The 13,752-nt window shown below is 34.3% G+C and overlaps 1 protein-coding gene across 1 annotated transcript in view; it reads left to right on the top strand.

Annotated features, from left to right (window-relative positions):
* The first annotated feature begins 4,221 nt into the window (after window positions 1-4,221).
* Window positions 4,222-13,752, top strand: part of LOC123514863 — a 134,114-nt gene continuing 124,583 nt past the window's right edge. The window contains exon 1 of the mRNA XM_045273123.1: window positions 4,222-4,321. Within this exon, the coding sequence (XP_045129058.1) occupies window positions 4,222-4,321 (100 nt within the window). The remainder of the gene's footprint in view (window positions 4,322-13,752) is intronic.

The following is a 13,752-nucleotide window of genomic DNA, read 5'->3' on the forward strand; positions in this document are numbered from 1 at the left end:
CACATTTATTTCCTGTTATTTGCATTTTTTTTCTATTATTTGTATCCAGAAAAGAAACAAATATTGAAAAATTTACCCATCGATCAATACATATTTTTTTCTTATTTTCATATTTTTCCTATCATTTATATCCAGAAAAGAAACAATTATTGAAAAAAACTTACCCATAGATACATATTTTCTTTTTTTTTCATATTATTGATGATCATTATAGTTTACAATGGTATCCGTGTATATTTTGTGTTATCTGCCTGCTTTTGACCCCAATCACCTTTGTTGAATTTAAAATTGAAATATATAGGTCGAATTTCAACTCCATGTCATTAATTTTATGCATCGGTGAATATTACAATTTTTACAGATACACAAACTTTGCTATTTATTTTATTATTTTTCCCACATATTTTGTTTAACTATCATCTTTTTTTTACATCAATCAGAGTCAGAAAACTAAATAACTGAATAGGTCAAATGTAAGTCAGTGGTGTGCTTTATACTTATTAGTGGCGGGGGACAGTGTAAGCGAGACATATGTACCAATGGAATATGTTTAGTGAGCTGCGGCAGCCAACATGCACACAAGTTGACCACGCATTGCCGAGTTACGTGCAGTGGCGGCCAAACAAGTCGAGTTAGGGATTGTTGAGAGCGTCATGACCTGCAGTGTTAGCCAAGCATTAATCCTTTCACGGATATGCAACACTTCACAGCACCTGAAGCAGTGAAACCTTAATAAACCAACAGGAAAAGGAAATAAACAGGAATTGAGAGTGGATATACCAATTCTTAGCCAGTGTGGAATAGGAGGAAGGATACCAGAATTATTAGCAATCAGGGGAATTAATACTCCTTTCGCTCACACGATAAAGTGACAAACTGGGAGGTATTGAACAGCAGATCCTCTCAGATACACGTGAATTGAGTCTTCATCCATTCCCGCCTATTAATTTCTCTTCCTCTTTGGAACCCGGAGTCAAAGTCAGCCAGTTCTGTCTTTGTTCGAACATGCCACCTCCTGTAACGCCCAGCATGTCCCTGTGTAACTTATGTTTGAGAAGGTTGTTTGTTCGAGAGCGCCCACAGCTGATTGGCCATGGCTTTAGCTTCCAAATGGGGGAGAAATTAGTACGTTTGATTGGACTTTTATCGGTATTATTTGGAAGATAAAAGCCAGGTTGTATAGCCGACATGACACAAGCCTCGAGTATTCAGACACGAGTGGGTATCATGAATACTTTTGAGTACTGAAGTGTGTTGTGATTCCTTATTTTCTCTTGTATTTCTTCTCTAACCTTTTAAAAACCTATTGTCAAAACGTAAAAAAAGTCTGTATATTAGTTTTCAGGTAAGTTCCTCACTTGAGTATTAATAATAAATGCATTTGCCACACTTGTCATTATTTTCCTTTATATATTTCCTCTTACTTTTAATCCCCAATCACTTTTGTCTATAGAAAAAATATAAATCAGGTTTTCAGTCAAAGTCTTTAAATGTTTTCTTTGATATTTCCTCTGAGGACATGTGAATGAGAATTACATTTAATTAATTTTCAATCACCTCAATAGAAATGATTATTAGAACTCCGATATCTATTCTCCTTTACACTTTGCTTATCTCTTTCGCTTCAGTCACCTTTATCAGAGTAACAAAAAAAACACTAGTTAATTTTCACCTATTATCAAATACCAGTAGAATAGAATCAATAGAAATGATTATTAGAACTCCGATATCTATTCTCCTTTACACTTTGCTTATCTCTTTCGCTTCAGTCACCTTTATCAGAGTAACAAAAAAAACACTAGTTAATTTTCACCTATTATCAAATACCAGTAATTATCTTGTCTACTGGAGGCTGTAATTCCCACAAAGCATTCGTATGTGTTTATTTTTATTTCTCTCACTCTGTTCTCCCTTTTTTCAGGCTCAGTGGCCTTTGCATTTATCAGAGTTCCATTAAACGTACTGGTTAATTTTCACCTATAGTTGAATATCTGTATTTTTCTTTTTCATCTACTAAAGGTTATATTTACCACAAAGCATCTGCCTATATTTATTTTTATCCTTTTATTTTTTTTTTCAGTTTCTTTGACTTTTCCTTTTTTTTAACTTCAGTAAACTTTTAAATATCAGTAATTATCATTTTATCTACTGAAGGTTATAATTTTCATAAACCATCGTATAAATTTCCTTTTATTTTCTAATTTTTCTCACTTTTCTGACTTTTCTTCTTTTTTAACTTCAATAACCTTTTAAATATCAATAATTATCATTCTATCTACTGAAGACTATTATTTACACAAGGCATCGTATAGATTTCCTTTTATTTTCTATTTTTTTCACTTTTTATTTTTCCTCTTTTTAACCTCTGACTTTCCCGGAAAATTTTTATAAAGTGTAGGTCAGTTTGCATCCACAGCTCGATGATTATGACAATTCCCACGAGTATTCATGTGTATTTTTCCTTCCTTTCACCTTTTTCTGACCTCAATCACCTTCGTCAGCGATGCAAAAAGCGTATGTGCCTGTTTCTCTCTTTTTCCCTTTTTTACGTATACTTTCATATTGTTTCAAGTGGTGGTGGTTATTGCAGCTTTTGAAGGTAACCACACATATTCTTTCTTTCATTTATTTATTTATTTTTATTTTTTTTTCTATCATTGTCAAAAAAACGTGAAATTATCTTTGGTGATTTTTAAGTCCCAGTCTCATGTTTAAGTGGTGATCATTATTTACTATATCCATAATTTTCATTCTTTATTATTTTTTTGTGCTTAATCCCTTTTCTCTTTACCTCAGTCACTTTTTATCCATGAAATAATGCATAGATCAAGTTTTCAGTCAGTTTTTTTCTTTTTTTTCGATATTTTACCAACAAGTCCATGATTATTACAATTCTCTCAAGTATCAGTATGTATTATTCTTTTTTCTTCCCTTCTCTTATTACTTACGTATGTTCATGAAATTAATTAAAGTTTTCAGTTTTTTATTTATTTTAGCAACAGTTTCATGATTATTACAATTCTCTCAAGTATCAGTATGTATTATTCTTTTTTCTTCCCTTCTCTTATTACTTATGTTCATGAAATTAATTATAGGTTAAGTTTTCAATTAGTGTGCAAAATTTTCTCTAGGATTTGAAGCACAGTTCAATGATTAGCACAGTTCCCACAAGTGCTATTACCTATTGCACTTTAGTATGTTTTTGTTGCACCTTTGTTTCCTCCTAGTCACCTCTGTGAGAACATTTAAGCCATTAGAAAAAATAAAAGGAAATATATATACGGATGCTTTGTGTAAATTATGGACCTATTGCACTTTCTTTGCTCTCATTTCACCTTTGTTTCCTCCTAATCACCTCTGCGAGAAGCGTAAAGGAACACTTAGGCTGTTTTCTTTCGGTGGAGCTCCATATCTTTGAAGTATAAATGACTATCGAAGTTTCCAAGGAGTCGTATATGTGTTTTATTTATTTTTTTTTTCTATTTTTTTTATTTATTTATTTATTTATTTATTTATTTATTTTTTTTTTTTTGCTTTTTCACCTCAGTCTCCTTAGTCAGAAGTGTCAAAAAAACATTTAAGACAACTTTCACCGACAACTCCATATCTTTTAAGTATAAGTGGTAATCGAAATTGGCTTTTGTATTGATCCTTTTTAATTTTTTTTTTCCTTTTTCACCCCAATCACCTTACTCACAACTGGAAAAAAAACAAAAAAACATTTAAGCCAAGTATCACCTATAAGTGCATATCTTTTAAGTATAAGTTCTCATCGTAATTCGCTTTATAAAAATTCTCTCCTATTTTTGCCTTTTTCACCGCAATTATTTAAGCCAGTTTTCACCTAAAACTCAATATCTTTTAAGCATAAATTCTCACGCAAAGGAATTATAAAAAGTTCTCATCGTAATTCACTTTGTATAATTCCTTTGCATTTTTTTCTCCTTTTTCACCCAATCACCTTTATGAGAAGTGCAAAAAAAACATTTAATCCAATTTTCACCTAAAACTGCACCTTTTTTAAGCATAAGTTCTCATCGTAATTCACTTTTTATTATTCCTTTGCACTTTTTTCCACCTTTTTTCACCCCAATCACCTTTGTCAGAAGTGCAAGAAGCGTAGAGGTCAGTTATGTGGCACAGTGACCAGAGACACGTTGCTTTTCGTGTGGCCTCACTCAATGACAGACAGACACATATTTCCTAACCTGCCGTGTGACGATGATCGACATGCACTCCGCCACAGCACCACAGCAGCCAGCCAATGGGAAACCTGCTGACGTGCTGTGTTTCTGTGTTAGGCGCTGCATTGTGTTTTGCTGTGTGGTGTTTGCGGTGTCGAACATTGCGTCGCTTCCCTCGTTTTCATGTTTTAGTTGTGTTGAAAGTGCGTGCTTTGTGTGTGTCTGTGTGTGTGTTTGTGTTTGTGTTGTGGGTAATGTTTGCACTATTTGGAGTGTTGCCTTGTTGTGTTGTGTTGTAATTTCGTTCGGTGTTTTCTTTTTTTTTGCGTTTGTGTTTTGTTTTATTTATTTTTTTTTCTATTGGCTTTTTTTTATTCTGTGTGGGAAACAGTTTAGGTTTAAATTATATATTTTCTCATTACACTGCTGGGTATGTTCTCAATTTGTGCTTTCTCTCTCTCTCTCTCTCTCTCTCTCTCTCTCTCTCTCTCTCTCTCTCTCTCTCTCTCTCTCTCTCTCTCTCTCTCTCTCTCTCTCTCTCTCTCTCTCTCTCTCCTGTATTTTTAGTTCCCTGTCTCTTAGTTTTTACATTTTCATACTTTTCTTTATGTATTATTTATATTCCTGCATTTTATTCTACATTATCGTTCTAAATTATATATTCTCAGTGTTTTCATATGCTATAAATCTTTTCTTTATTGTCCTTTATCTTGTTTTATTTCTAGTTTTATTGTCTCGGAATTCTTATAATCTCACAATGTTATGTATATTATTAATTGTATCGCATTTTTCTTCTACATTATCGTTGTCAATTGTATATTCACGTTGTGGTGCGTATGTTATGAATATGTGTACTACTCTGCTCTCTTTCCTTTCGTTATTTCTGCTTTACACTCTCTTAAATCATACATTATTATTACTCCTATTTATTCTTTCCTTTATTTCTTTCAACACAATAACAACATTTATTTTCTTACATTTCTCACTTTCCACCTGTTTTACCTGTTATTTCTCCCGCAGCACGTTATCCACTCAGTTTTATTCCTCTCATTCTTTCCCCCTTCATGTTTATGCTCTTAGGGAACTTTTACACGCTCAACGTACTCTGTTTTACCTTAAGCCTCTTGCTGTGTCATTTATTAACGTGCCTCTGCCACTTCACATCTGTGTCTATTCTGTATCATTCTACTTTGTGTCTCTATTTATATCGTGTCGTGTGTCTATTTAATCCTGTGCTTAGGAAAAGGTTTCGAGGCATGTCCATAGAAGGAATTGTGTGAGGGGATGTATAAGATAAGAAAGGATCGAATTGTATGGTAAGGATTATAGGAATACTAGGAATTTAGGTTAGGTTAGGTTCGGTTCGGTTCGGTTCGGTTCGGTTCGGTTCTGCCTCTTCTATTCCTATCGTTTCGTGTGTGTGTGTGTGTATCTATGTTGTATGGTAAGAATGATAGCAATACTAGGAATATTTTAATGGAGATGAAAATTCAGTACAAGCAATAGAGACTGATGCGTATTATTGTTTTCTGTCTTTTCTATTGTGTCGTGTTCTTGTGCTTCTCTATTTATTTTTACCTTTGTTTCAGCACCAGTGGTAGAGTGATGCGTGTAATTGTTTTGTGTCTCTTCTATTCCTATTGTGCCGTGTGCGTATCTAATTCTGTGCTTCTCTATTTATTTTTGCCTTCCTTTTGTGGCGTATTTCTTATCTGTGTATCTAGTTTGTTTCTTCGTTGTATTGTTCGTGTCTTGTTTTCTTTTTCGTGTTTGTGTATTTGTATTCTAACTTTATTTTGCCTTTCTGTATTCTTTTTCACCTTCTTTTTTGTGTTTCATCGTACGTTCTGTATCTCATTTTGTGTCTTTGTATTTAAAGCCACTCTCGTATTCTGGTGTTCTGTATCTAATGTATTTCTGTATTATTTGTATTTTCCCCATGTTCCCCTTTTTTTTTTACATATTCTTGTATCAATGTACCTGTATTCTATCTGTATGTTTCTTATATATACAACCAAATATTATCCTACCTCTCTTTTTTTCTGTATTGAAATATTTTTGTATCTGTATTCCTGTCTTTCTTTCTTTGTACTGTATCTTTATTAGTGTGTTATTTCTACATTCATTTGTATTTCCATGTCTATATCGCCCGTGAGTGTTTTGTTTCCGACCCTTTGCATCTGTATTCTTTATGTGTTTCTTTATTTGTTCTGAGTATTTTTGTATATTCCTCCTTTGTTCATGTTGTACCCGTGTCCTTTCATCTAGGACTATGTGGGATTCCTCTCTTTCTCTTCGTTCTCCTCTTTGATTCTCTTTCTCGTCCTTCCGTTTTTTCTTACCTCCTTTCATTGTAAGAAAATATTTAGAATCACCTCTTCATTCCTCCACTGCTTTCAGAAACTAATCGATATGACACGGATTTCTTATTGCGTGTTTAAGGTTTCAGTGACAGATTAATAAGATTTCTACATTTTTAAACAGGATAAACGCTTTTGATACCTTGGCTAATCACCTCTGCGGCCTTGAAAAATAGCTGTGGTGAGAAAGCAGAGCGTTTTAATGATGTTTTAAGGGTTCTAGTGACAGATTAATAAGATTCCTACTTTATTAACTGGAGAAACGCTTTTGAGAATGTGTTTGATCACCTTTACGGCCTTGGAAAATAATCACGGTGAGAGAACAGAGCGATTTTAATGATGTTTTAACAGTTCCGGTGACAGATTAATAAGATTTCTACATTATTAACAAGAGAAACGCTCTTGATAACCAGGCTAATTATACTTGAGACTTTGATAGTAATGATAGAGCAGAGTGGTTTTTTTAATAGTTTTTTTTTCAGGTTTAGTGAAGATTTCCACTTAATTAACAGGAGAAGGTACTCTTGAAAACCAGGCTAATCATCTTTTGGCCTCGGAAAATATTCCTGGTGATAGAGCAGAGCGTTTTAAATGGGTGTTTTTATAGGTTTAGTGACAGATTAACAAAAATTTCCACACAGTTTACAGGAGAAAGCACTCTTGAAAACCAGACTAATCGTGGTAATAGAGCAGAGTGTTTTAAATGGGTGTTTTTACGGGTTTAGTGACATATTAACAAGATATCTACAGAGTTTACAGGAGAAACCACCATTGAAAACCAGGCTAATCATCTTATGGCCTCGGAAAATAGTCTTGGTGATAGAATAGAGTGTTTTAAATGGGTGTTTTTACGGGTTTAGTGACAGATTAACAAGATATCCACAGAGTTTACAGGAGAAAGCATTCTTGAGAACCATACTAACCATCTTTGTGGCCTTGCAAAACACAGTGCGACAGATAATGATTAATACATCCACGCTGTTTTGTATTTCCTTGCTCCATTACCTAAACACCATTTTCTATCTGTATTTTTCTCTCTGTATATCCTCGTAACGTATGCTGTATCCTTCCCTGTGTGTTTATGCTGTACCTTCGCCTGCTGTCATGCACTAGAGCTGCTCCATGCGTGTTTATGATGATTGCATTGGTCTGGCGGGATAGCAGTACAGCACTCCATGGCGTTCGCTTCCCTCACCGCCAATAAAAGATCAGGACCTAAAGGAATGTGACCTGGGAATACAACACTACGGCACACAACAGCACAGTACAGTACGATATAACACTCCCTGCCTCCCCTTGTCTCTAATGAAAAAGATAAAGAATTGGGAGTTACAGAGAGAGAGAGAGAGAGAGAGAGCGAGAGAGAGAGATGGAAAAATAAGTAAGCGAATATTACAACCATGTATCTCTCTCTCTCTCTCTCTCTCTCTCTCTCTCTCTCTCTCTCTCTCTCTCTCTCTCTCTCTCTCTCTCTCTCTCTCGTTGCCTTTAACTTCGCCAAGACAAAGTGCAGAAAGAAAACGTCATTACTTGCCCTGAATTTCTCGCCTTTACATTCCAAGTCTCAAAAAGGGGATAGTTATTACTCGCTGGGGACTTCGGACTGGTTTTCTGGGATGCAATGCGGGTTACGATGTGTGTGTGTGTGTGTGTGTGTGTGTGTGTGTGTGTGTGTGTGTGTGTGTGTGTGTGTGTGTGTGTGTGTGTTTCGTGCTGTTCATAAAAGAGACTTAAGTTTTTTTTTTTTCTATTCCTCCTCCTCCTCCTCCTCCTCCTCCTCCTCCTCCTCCTCCTCGCTTCTTTCATCTCTTTTTCTTCAGTTTTTCATCTGATCTGTTATTATTTGTACCTTTCTATGATGTGGATAAATTTTAAGAGTGTGTGTGGAGGTAGCCAGTGTGTGTGTGTGTGTGTGTGTGTGTGTGTGTGTGTGTGTGGGTAAGGGAGGATGTGGATGTCAGTGTAAAGAACGTGGAATTTAAGGATCTGTGTGGGTAGGTAGGCATTGGCAGGGTGTGGGAGGGTGAGGGGCGGCAGGGTAGAGGTGGAGTGTGTGTGTGAGTGGATGGGCGAGCGAGGTCCATATTTTATAAGCCCGTGGAGGTCTATTGTTACCAGAAAGCATCGTGTTCCAAACCTTTTCCTGTTTTCTGTGTTAACAATTGAAAGCCTCAGCTCTCTTATTCATTTTTTTTATTTGTTCACTCGAGTTGGTATTAAGTTAAAGTTTTTTTTTGTATTACTGGTTCTTTCGTTTATTTATTCAAGTTTTTGTGTATTAAGTTGATGAATTGATTGTTTTGTCTTTCATGAACTGAGCTTTATTTTTATTTATTTTAGACCCAAGCTATTAAGTTAGTAAGTTTTTTTTTTAATCACTGGTTTCTCTTTATTTATTCAAGTTTTTGTTTATTAAGTTGGTGAATTGTTTTTTTGTCTTTCATGAACTGAGCTTTTTCATGAACTTATTATTTTTATTTGTCATCCATTTTTGAATCAGGATATTAAGTTTGTAATTTTATTTTTTATTATTGGTTTTCTCTGTTTATTTAAGTTTTTTGTTTATTAAGTTGAACTGTTTTTCCTTGTTTTGTCTCTCATGAACTGAGGTATTTTTTATTTATTTTAGATTCAGGGTATTAAGTTAGTAAGTTCTTTTTATCACTGGTTTTCTCTTTTATTTATTCAAGTTTTTGTTTAAGTTTATGAATTTTTTTTTTTTTTTCCTCTATTTCATGAACTTGGTTTTAATTATTTGTCTTCCATTTTAGATTCAGGGTATTAAGTTTTTTTTTTTATTACTGGTTTTCTCGTTTATTTATTTAAGTTTTTGTTTGTTAAGTTGATCAATTGTTTAAATCTTTTCTGTCTTTCATGAACTGAGATTTTTTTTTTTTTTTTTTTGTCATCCATTTTAGGTCAAGCTTTTTTTTTTTTTTTCTTTAGCACTTTATTTTAGTTTTCAAGTTTTTTTTTTCCAGAATTAAAAACACAATTAGTTTTTAGCAACTTTTTTCTTCTTTCATGAACTGAGCATTTTTTTTTTTATTTTTTTTTTATTTGTCATCCATTTTAGGTCAAACTTTCTTCTTTACCATCTTATTTTAGTATTCTAGTTGTTTTTCCAGATTTAAAAGCACAATTAGTGTTCAGTAATTTTTTTCTTCTTTCATGAACTGAGCATTTTTTTTTTTTTTTTTTTTTTTTTTGTCATTTATTTAAGGTCCATCTTTTTTCTTTGCCATTTTATTCTATTTTTTTTTTATACCACGTGGTCTTTTCACGGGAATTTCTGGGCTAAAGGGGATACTTTTTGTGGCACCTCCTATCTCAAAGCCCACCCGCTAGGAAACCGTTGCCCCGAGTGAGGAAGCCCAACCTACACTCGGACCGTGGACAGGATTCGAACCCGTGCGCTTGGAGACCCCTCGGATCCCAAAGCACGCATGGTTCCACTGTACCACTGTTTTCCAGAATTAAAGGCACAATTAGTGTTTAGCAACTTTTGTGTGGGGTATTTTTATGACACAAAACTTTTAATTTTTGTTAATTTTCTGAGCTTTTTCCTGCATACAAGTTTACATTTCCACAGATACATGTTATACTTTATTTTCGTGACAACCAATAAATAAAACATGAATTACTGATCTCCTCTTTCTTTTTTCTTCTTCACTTATTGTAACTGGTCATTTTTCTTCTTTCTTTCTCACCTTTACATTATTTTCTTTTCTTTACATTTTCATTTTCTCGTCTCCATTTTTTTTCCTCCTCTTTCTTATTTCTGTTTCCACCTTGTTTTCCTCCATCCTATATCTCTTTCTCTTTCTCTTTCTCATTTTAGTTTCTCTTCCTTCCTATCTTCCCATTTTTATTTCCGTTTTTTTTTCTTTTCTTCTGGTCTTTACTTCTTCATTTTCTTAGTCACATTATCAGTTCCTCCTTTCTCTTCTTTCTTTTCCACTTACCTGTAATCTTCAAGCTTTTACTATTTTATGTATACTTTGTTCTCAACGTGTTAACTTTTCTATCTCTTAACATTTTAAGCTTAGAACAATTATCCATTCAAATATTTACCAGTGAATTATTCCTATCGACTCGAGAGATAAAGAGAGAGAAGAAAAAAAAGAAAAAGTGACAAAAAAAGACAAGGAATAGAGAATCAGAAATAAAATTAAGATATTGAAGAGAGAGAATAAGAGACAAAGACGAGAATTGAGAATCAGAAATGAAATAAAAATAGTGAAGAGAGAAGACAGACAAAAAAAAAGACGAGGAATAGAGAATCAAAAAGAATAAGATAAAAATAGTGAATAGAGAAAAAAAAGTGAAAAAATAAACTGAATATGATTAAAAAAGACAAAAAGAAAAATAAGGAAACAAAAACTCGTCTTCCTAAAATAAGAGAAGAGAAAAAGACCAAAGAACATTAAAAAAGAAAGAGAAATGAAAGAAACAATGAGAAGAGAGTAGGAAGGAAGGGGGAGGATAAAGAGTTGGAGAGGTAGGGAAAAAAAAAAAAAAACTCGTGAGTGTGTTAAGCCTCAAGGGAACAGTGCCTAAAGGGAGCCACAAAGAGTCACTTGGCACCATGACACTCAACCTCCTCCTCCTCTTCCTCTTCCTCTTCCTCCTCCTCCTCTCCTCCCTTCCCCTCTTCCTCTTCCCTCAACTCTTTTGCTAATCCTCATATTTTCTCAGTTTTTTTTTGTATTCATATTTATTATCTTCTTTTTGCATTTTGTCTTCATTTTTCTTCTTTTCTTTCTCCTCTTCCTCTTTCTTCAAGCCTTTTACTGTTCCTCATATATTTTTTTTTCCTTTTTTTTCATCTTTTGTCATCTTCCTTTTTGCATTTTGTCTTCATTTTTCTTCTTTTCTTTCTCTTCTTTCTCTTTCCTTTTTTACTGTTTGTTCCTCATATTTTCTCTTTTTTCATCGTTCCCATCTTCCTTTTGCATTTTGTCTTCATTTTTCTTCCTTTCTCTTCTCTTCCTCTTTTCTCAATTCTTTTACTCTTCCTTATTTTTCTCAGTTTGTTTTTATCTCCTCATCTTCCTTTTGTATTTTGACTATTTTCCTTCCTTTATTCTCCTTTATCTACTTTTCTCTAATTCTTTCATCTCTTTCCCACTTTTTCAGTACTTTTTATAATTCCTTGTCATGTGTTCATTTTCTTTCTTTTTTTTTTGCTATCTTCCTTTCCTTTCTCTTCTTTTTCTCTTTCTCTTTCTCTTTTTCCTTCAACTTCAACTTTCCTTTGCTCGTTTTCGCCTTTTTTTGTATTTTGCCATTTCCTTTTATTTCTTCTCCTTCTCGCTTTTTTCTTTCAATATCTCCTTCTCTTCTCTCTCTCTCTCTCTATTCTTTTTCTTCCTTTTCGTCTTTCTATTCACTTATTGTAACTTTTGTCGTTTTTCTTCTTTACTTTCTCCGCTTTTACATTATTTTCTCTTTCTTTACATTTTCATTTTCTCGTCTCTCTATTTTTTTTCTCTTTCGTATTTCTGTTTCCACCTTGTTTTCCTCCATCCTATATCTCTTTCTGTTCCCTCTTTTCTATTTCTCATTTTAGTTTCTCTTCCTTCCTATCTTCCCATTTTTACTTTCCGATTTTTCTTCTGATCTTTACTTCATTTTCTTAGCCACATTATCAGTTTCTCCTTTCTCTTCCTTCTTTTCCACTTATCTCTAATCTTATCGCATTAAATCGTCTCTCGCCACATTATCTCCTCTTCCTCTTCCTCTTCCTATCTTTAATTTCTCATCTTTTCCATCACACTCTCTTGTTTCCATAATTTTTCTTCTCCTGTCTTGATGCCTTCTATTTTTTCTCTTTATCCTTTTTCCTTCCTTCTTGTCTGTTCTGACCTAACCTAACCTAACATAACCTGGCCTGACCTAACCTAACCTAACTTGGCTTGACCTCAACGTAACTCAACTTAACCTAACCTCAGATGCAAGAATACTGAAAGACTATTGTGTGTGTGCGTGTACGTGTGCGTGTGCCAGGTTTTTCTCTCTCTCTCTCTCTCTCTCTCTCTCTCTCTCTCTCTCTCTCTCTCTCTCTCTCTCTCTCTCTCTCTCTCTCTCTCTCTCTCTCTCTCTCTCTCTCTCTCTCTCTCTCTCTCTCTCTCTCTCTCTCTCTCTCTCTCTCTCTCTCTTTACTTTAATTTCCCGCTCATTTCTCTGTAAAATTTTCTTTTTTTTTTTTTCTTCACTCACCTTTCCCATTTTTTCTCGTGTCCCCTTATCTCTTCTCATTTCTCGCTCATTTTCATATAAAATTACTGTTTTCACTCACTCCTTTGCATTTTCTCGTCTCATGTGTGTGTGTGTGTGTGTGTGTGTGTGTGTGTGTGTGTGTGTGTGTGTGTGTGTGTGTGTGTGTGTGTGTGACCTTTCTTATCTTTTATCGTTTTTTTTTTTCATTTGATAATAAAATTTCTGGATTTTTCTCACATTCTTTTACTTCCGTGTATCAGAGAGAGAGAGAGATAGAGAGAGAGGGAGAGGGAGAGGGAGAGAGAGAGGCAGCAGGTATAATGGTTACAAAGGGTCTAGAATCAAGTTACACTAAAGCAGGTCATTGTTCCTTTGTTTGACTAAATGGCTTACTTTTGTCATTCTTTCACCAGCCCTTTCACGCCCAATGACACCTGGACACCTTCACTGACCAACACTGCTCGGTTATAAGGGGCAGGAATGAAAATTGACAAACTGTAAGGGCCAGCAATAAAAGTAAGCTGATTTTAGTGGGTTGCAATAAAAGTAAACATATTAAAAGAGATATATAAACAAATTGACAAAGAACTGGGATGACTCTTGGACTTAAATGACTAACGCTACTCGGTTATAAAGGGCAGGAATGAAAATTGACAAACTGTAAGGGCCAGTAATAAAAGAAAGCTGATTTTAATGGGCAGGAATAAAGGTAGAGATATTCAAAGGTGACATGAAACAACTCCAAAGGTAAAAAAAACTCAGATGACTCTTCGACGCCTTGAATGACTAACGCTTCTCGGTTATAGGGGATAGAAATGAAAATTGACGTATAAGAGACAAGGAAAAAAAGCAAGGTGATTTTAAAGGATATGAATCAAAGTAGATATATTCAAAAGTGACATGAAAACAAATCGTCAAATGTAAAGACCCCTTAAATGACCAACGCTACTCATATAAAGGGCAGGAATGAAAACTGACAAACTGTA

The sequence above is a fragment of the Portunus trituberculatus genome, chromosome 5, assembly GCF_017591435.1.
Source record: "Portunus trituberculatus isolate SZX2019 chromosome 5, ASM1759143v1, whole genome shotgun sequence".
Lineage (NCBI taxonomy): Eukaryota > Metazoa > Arthropoda > Malacostraca > Decapoda > Portunidae > Portunus > Portunus trituberculatus.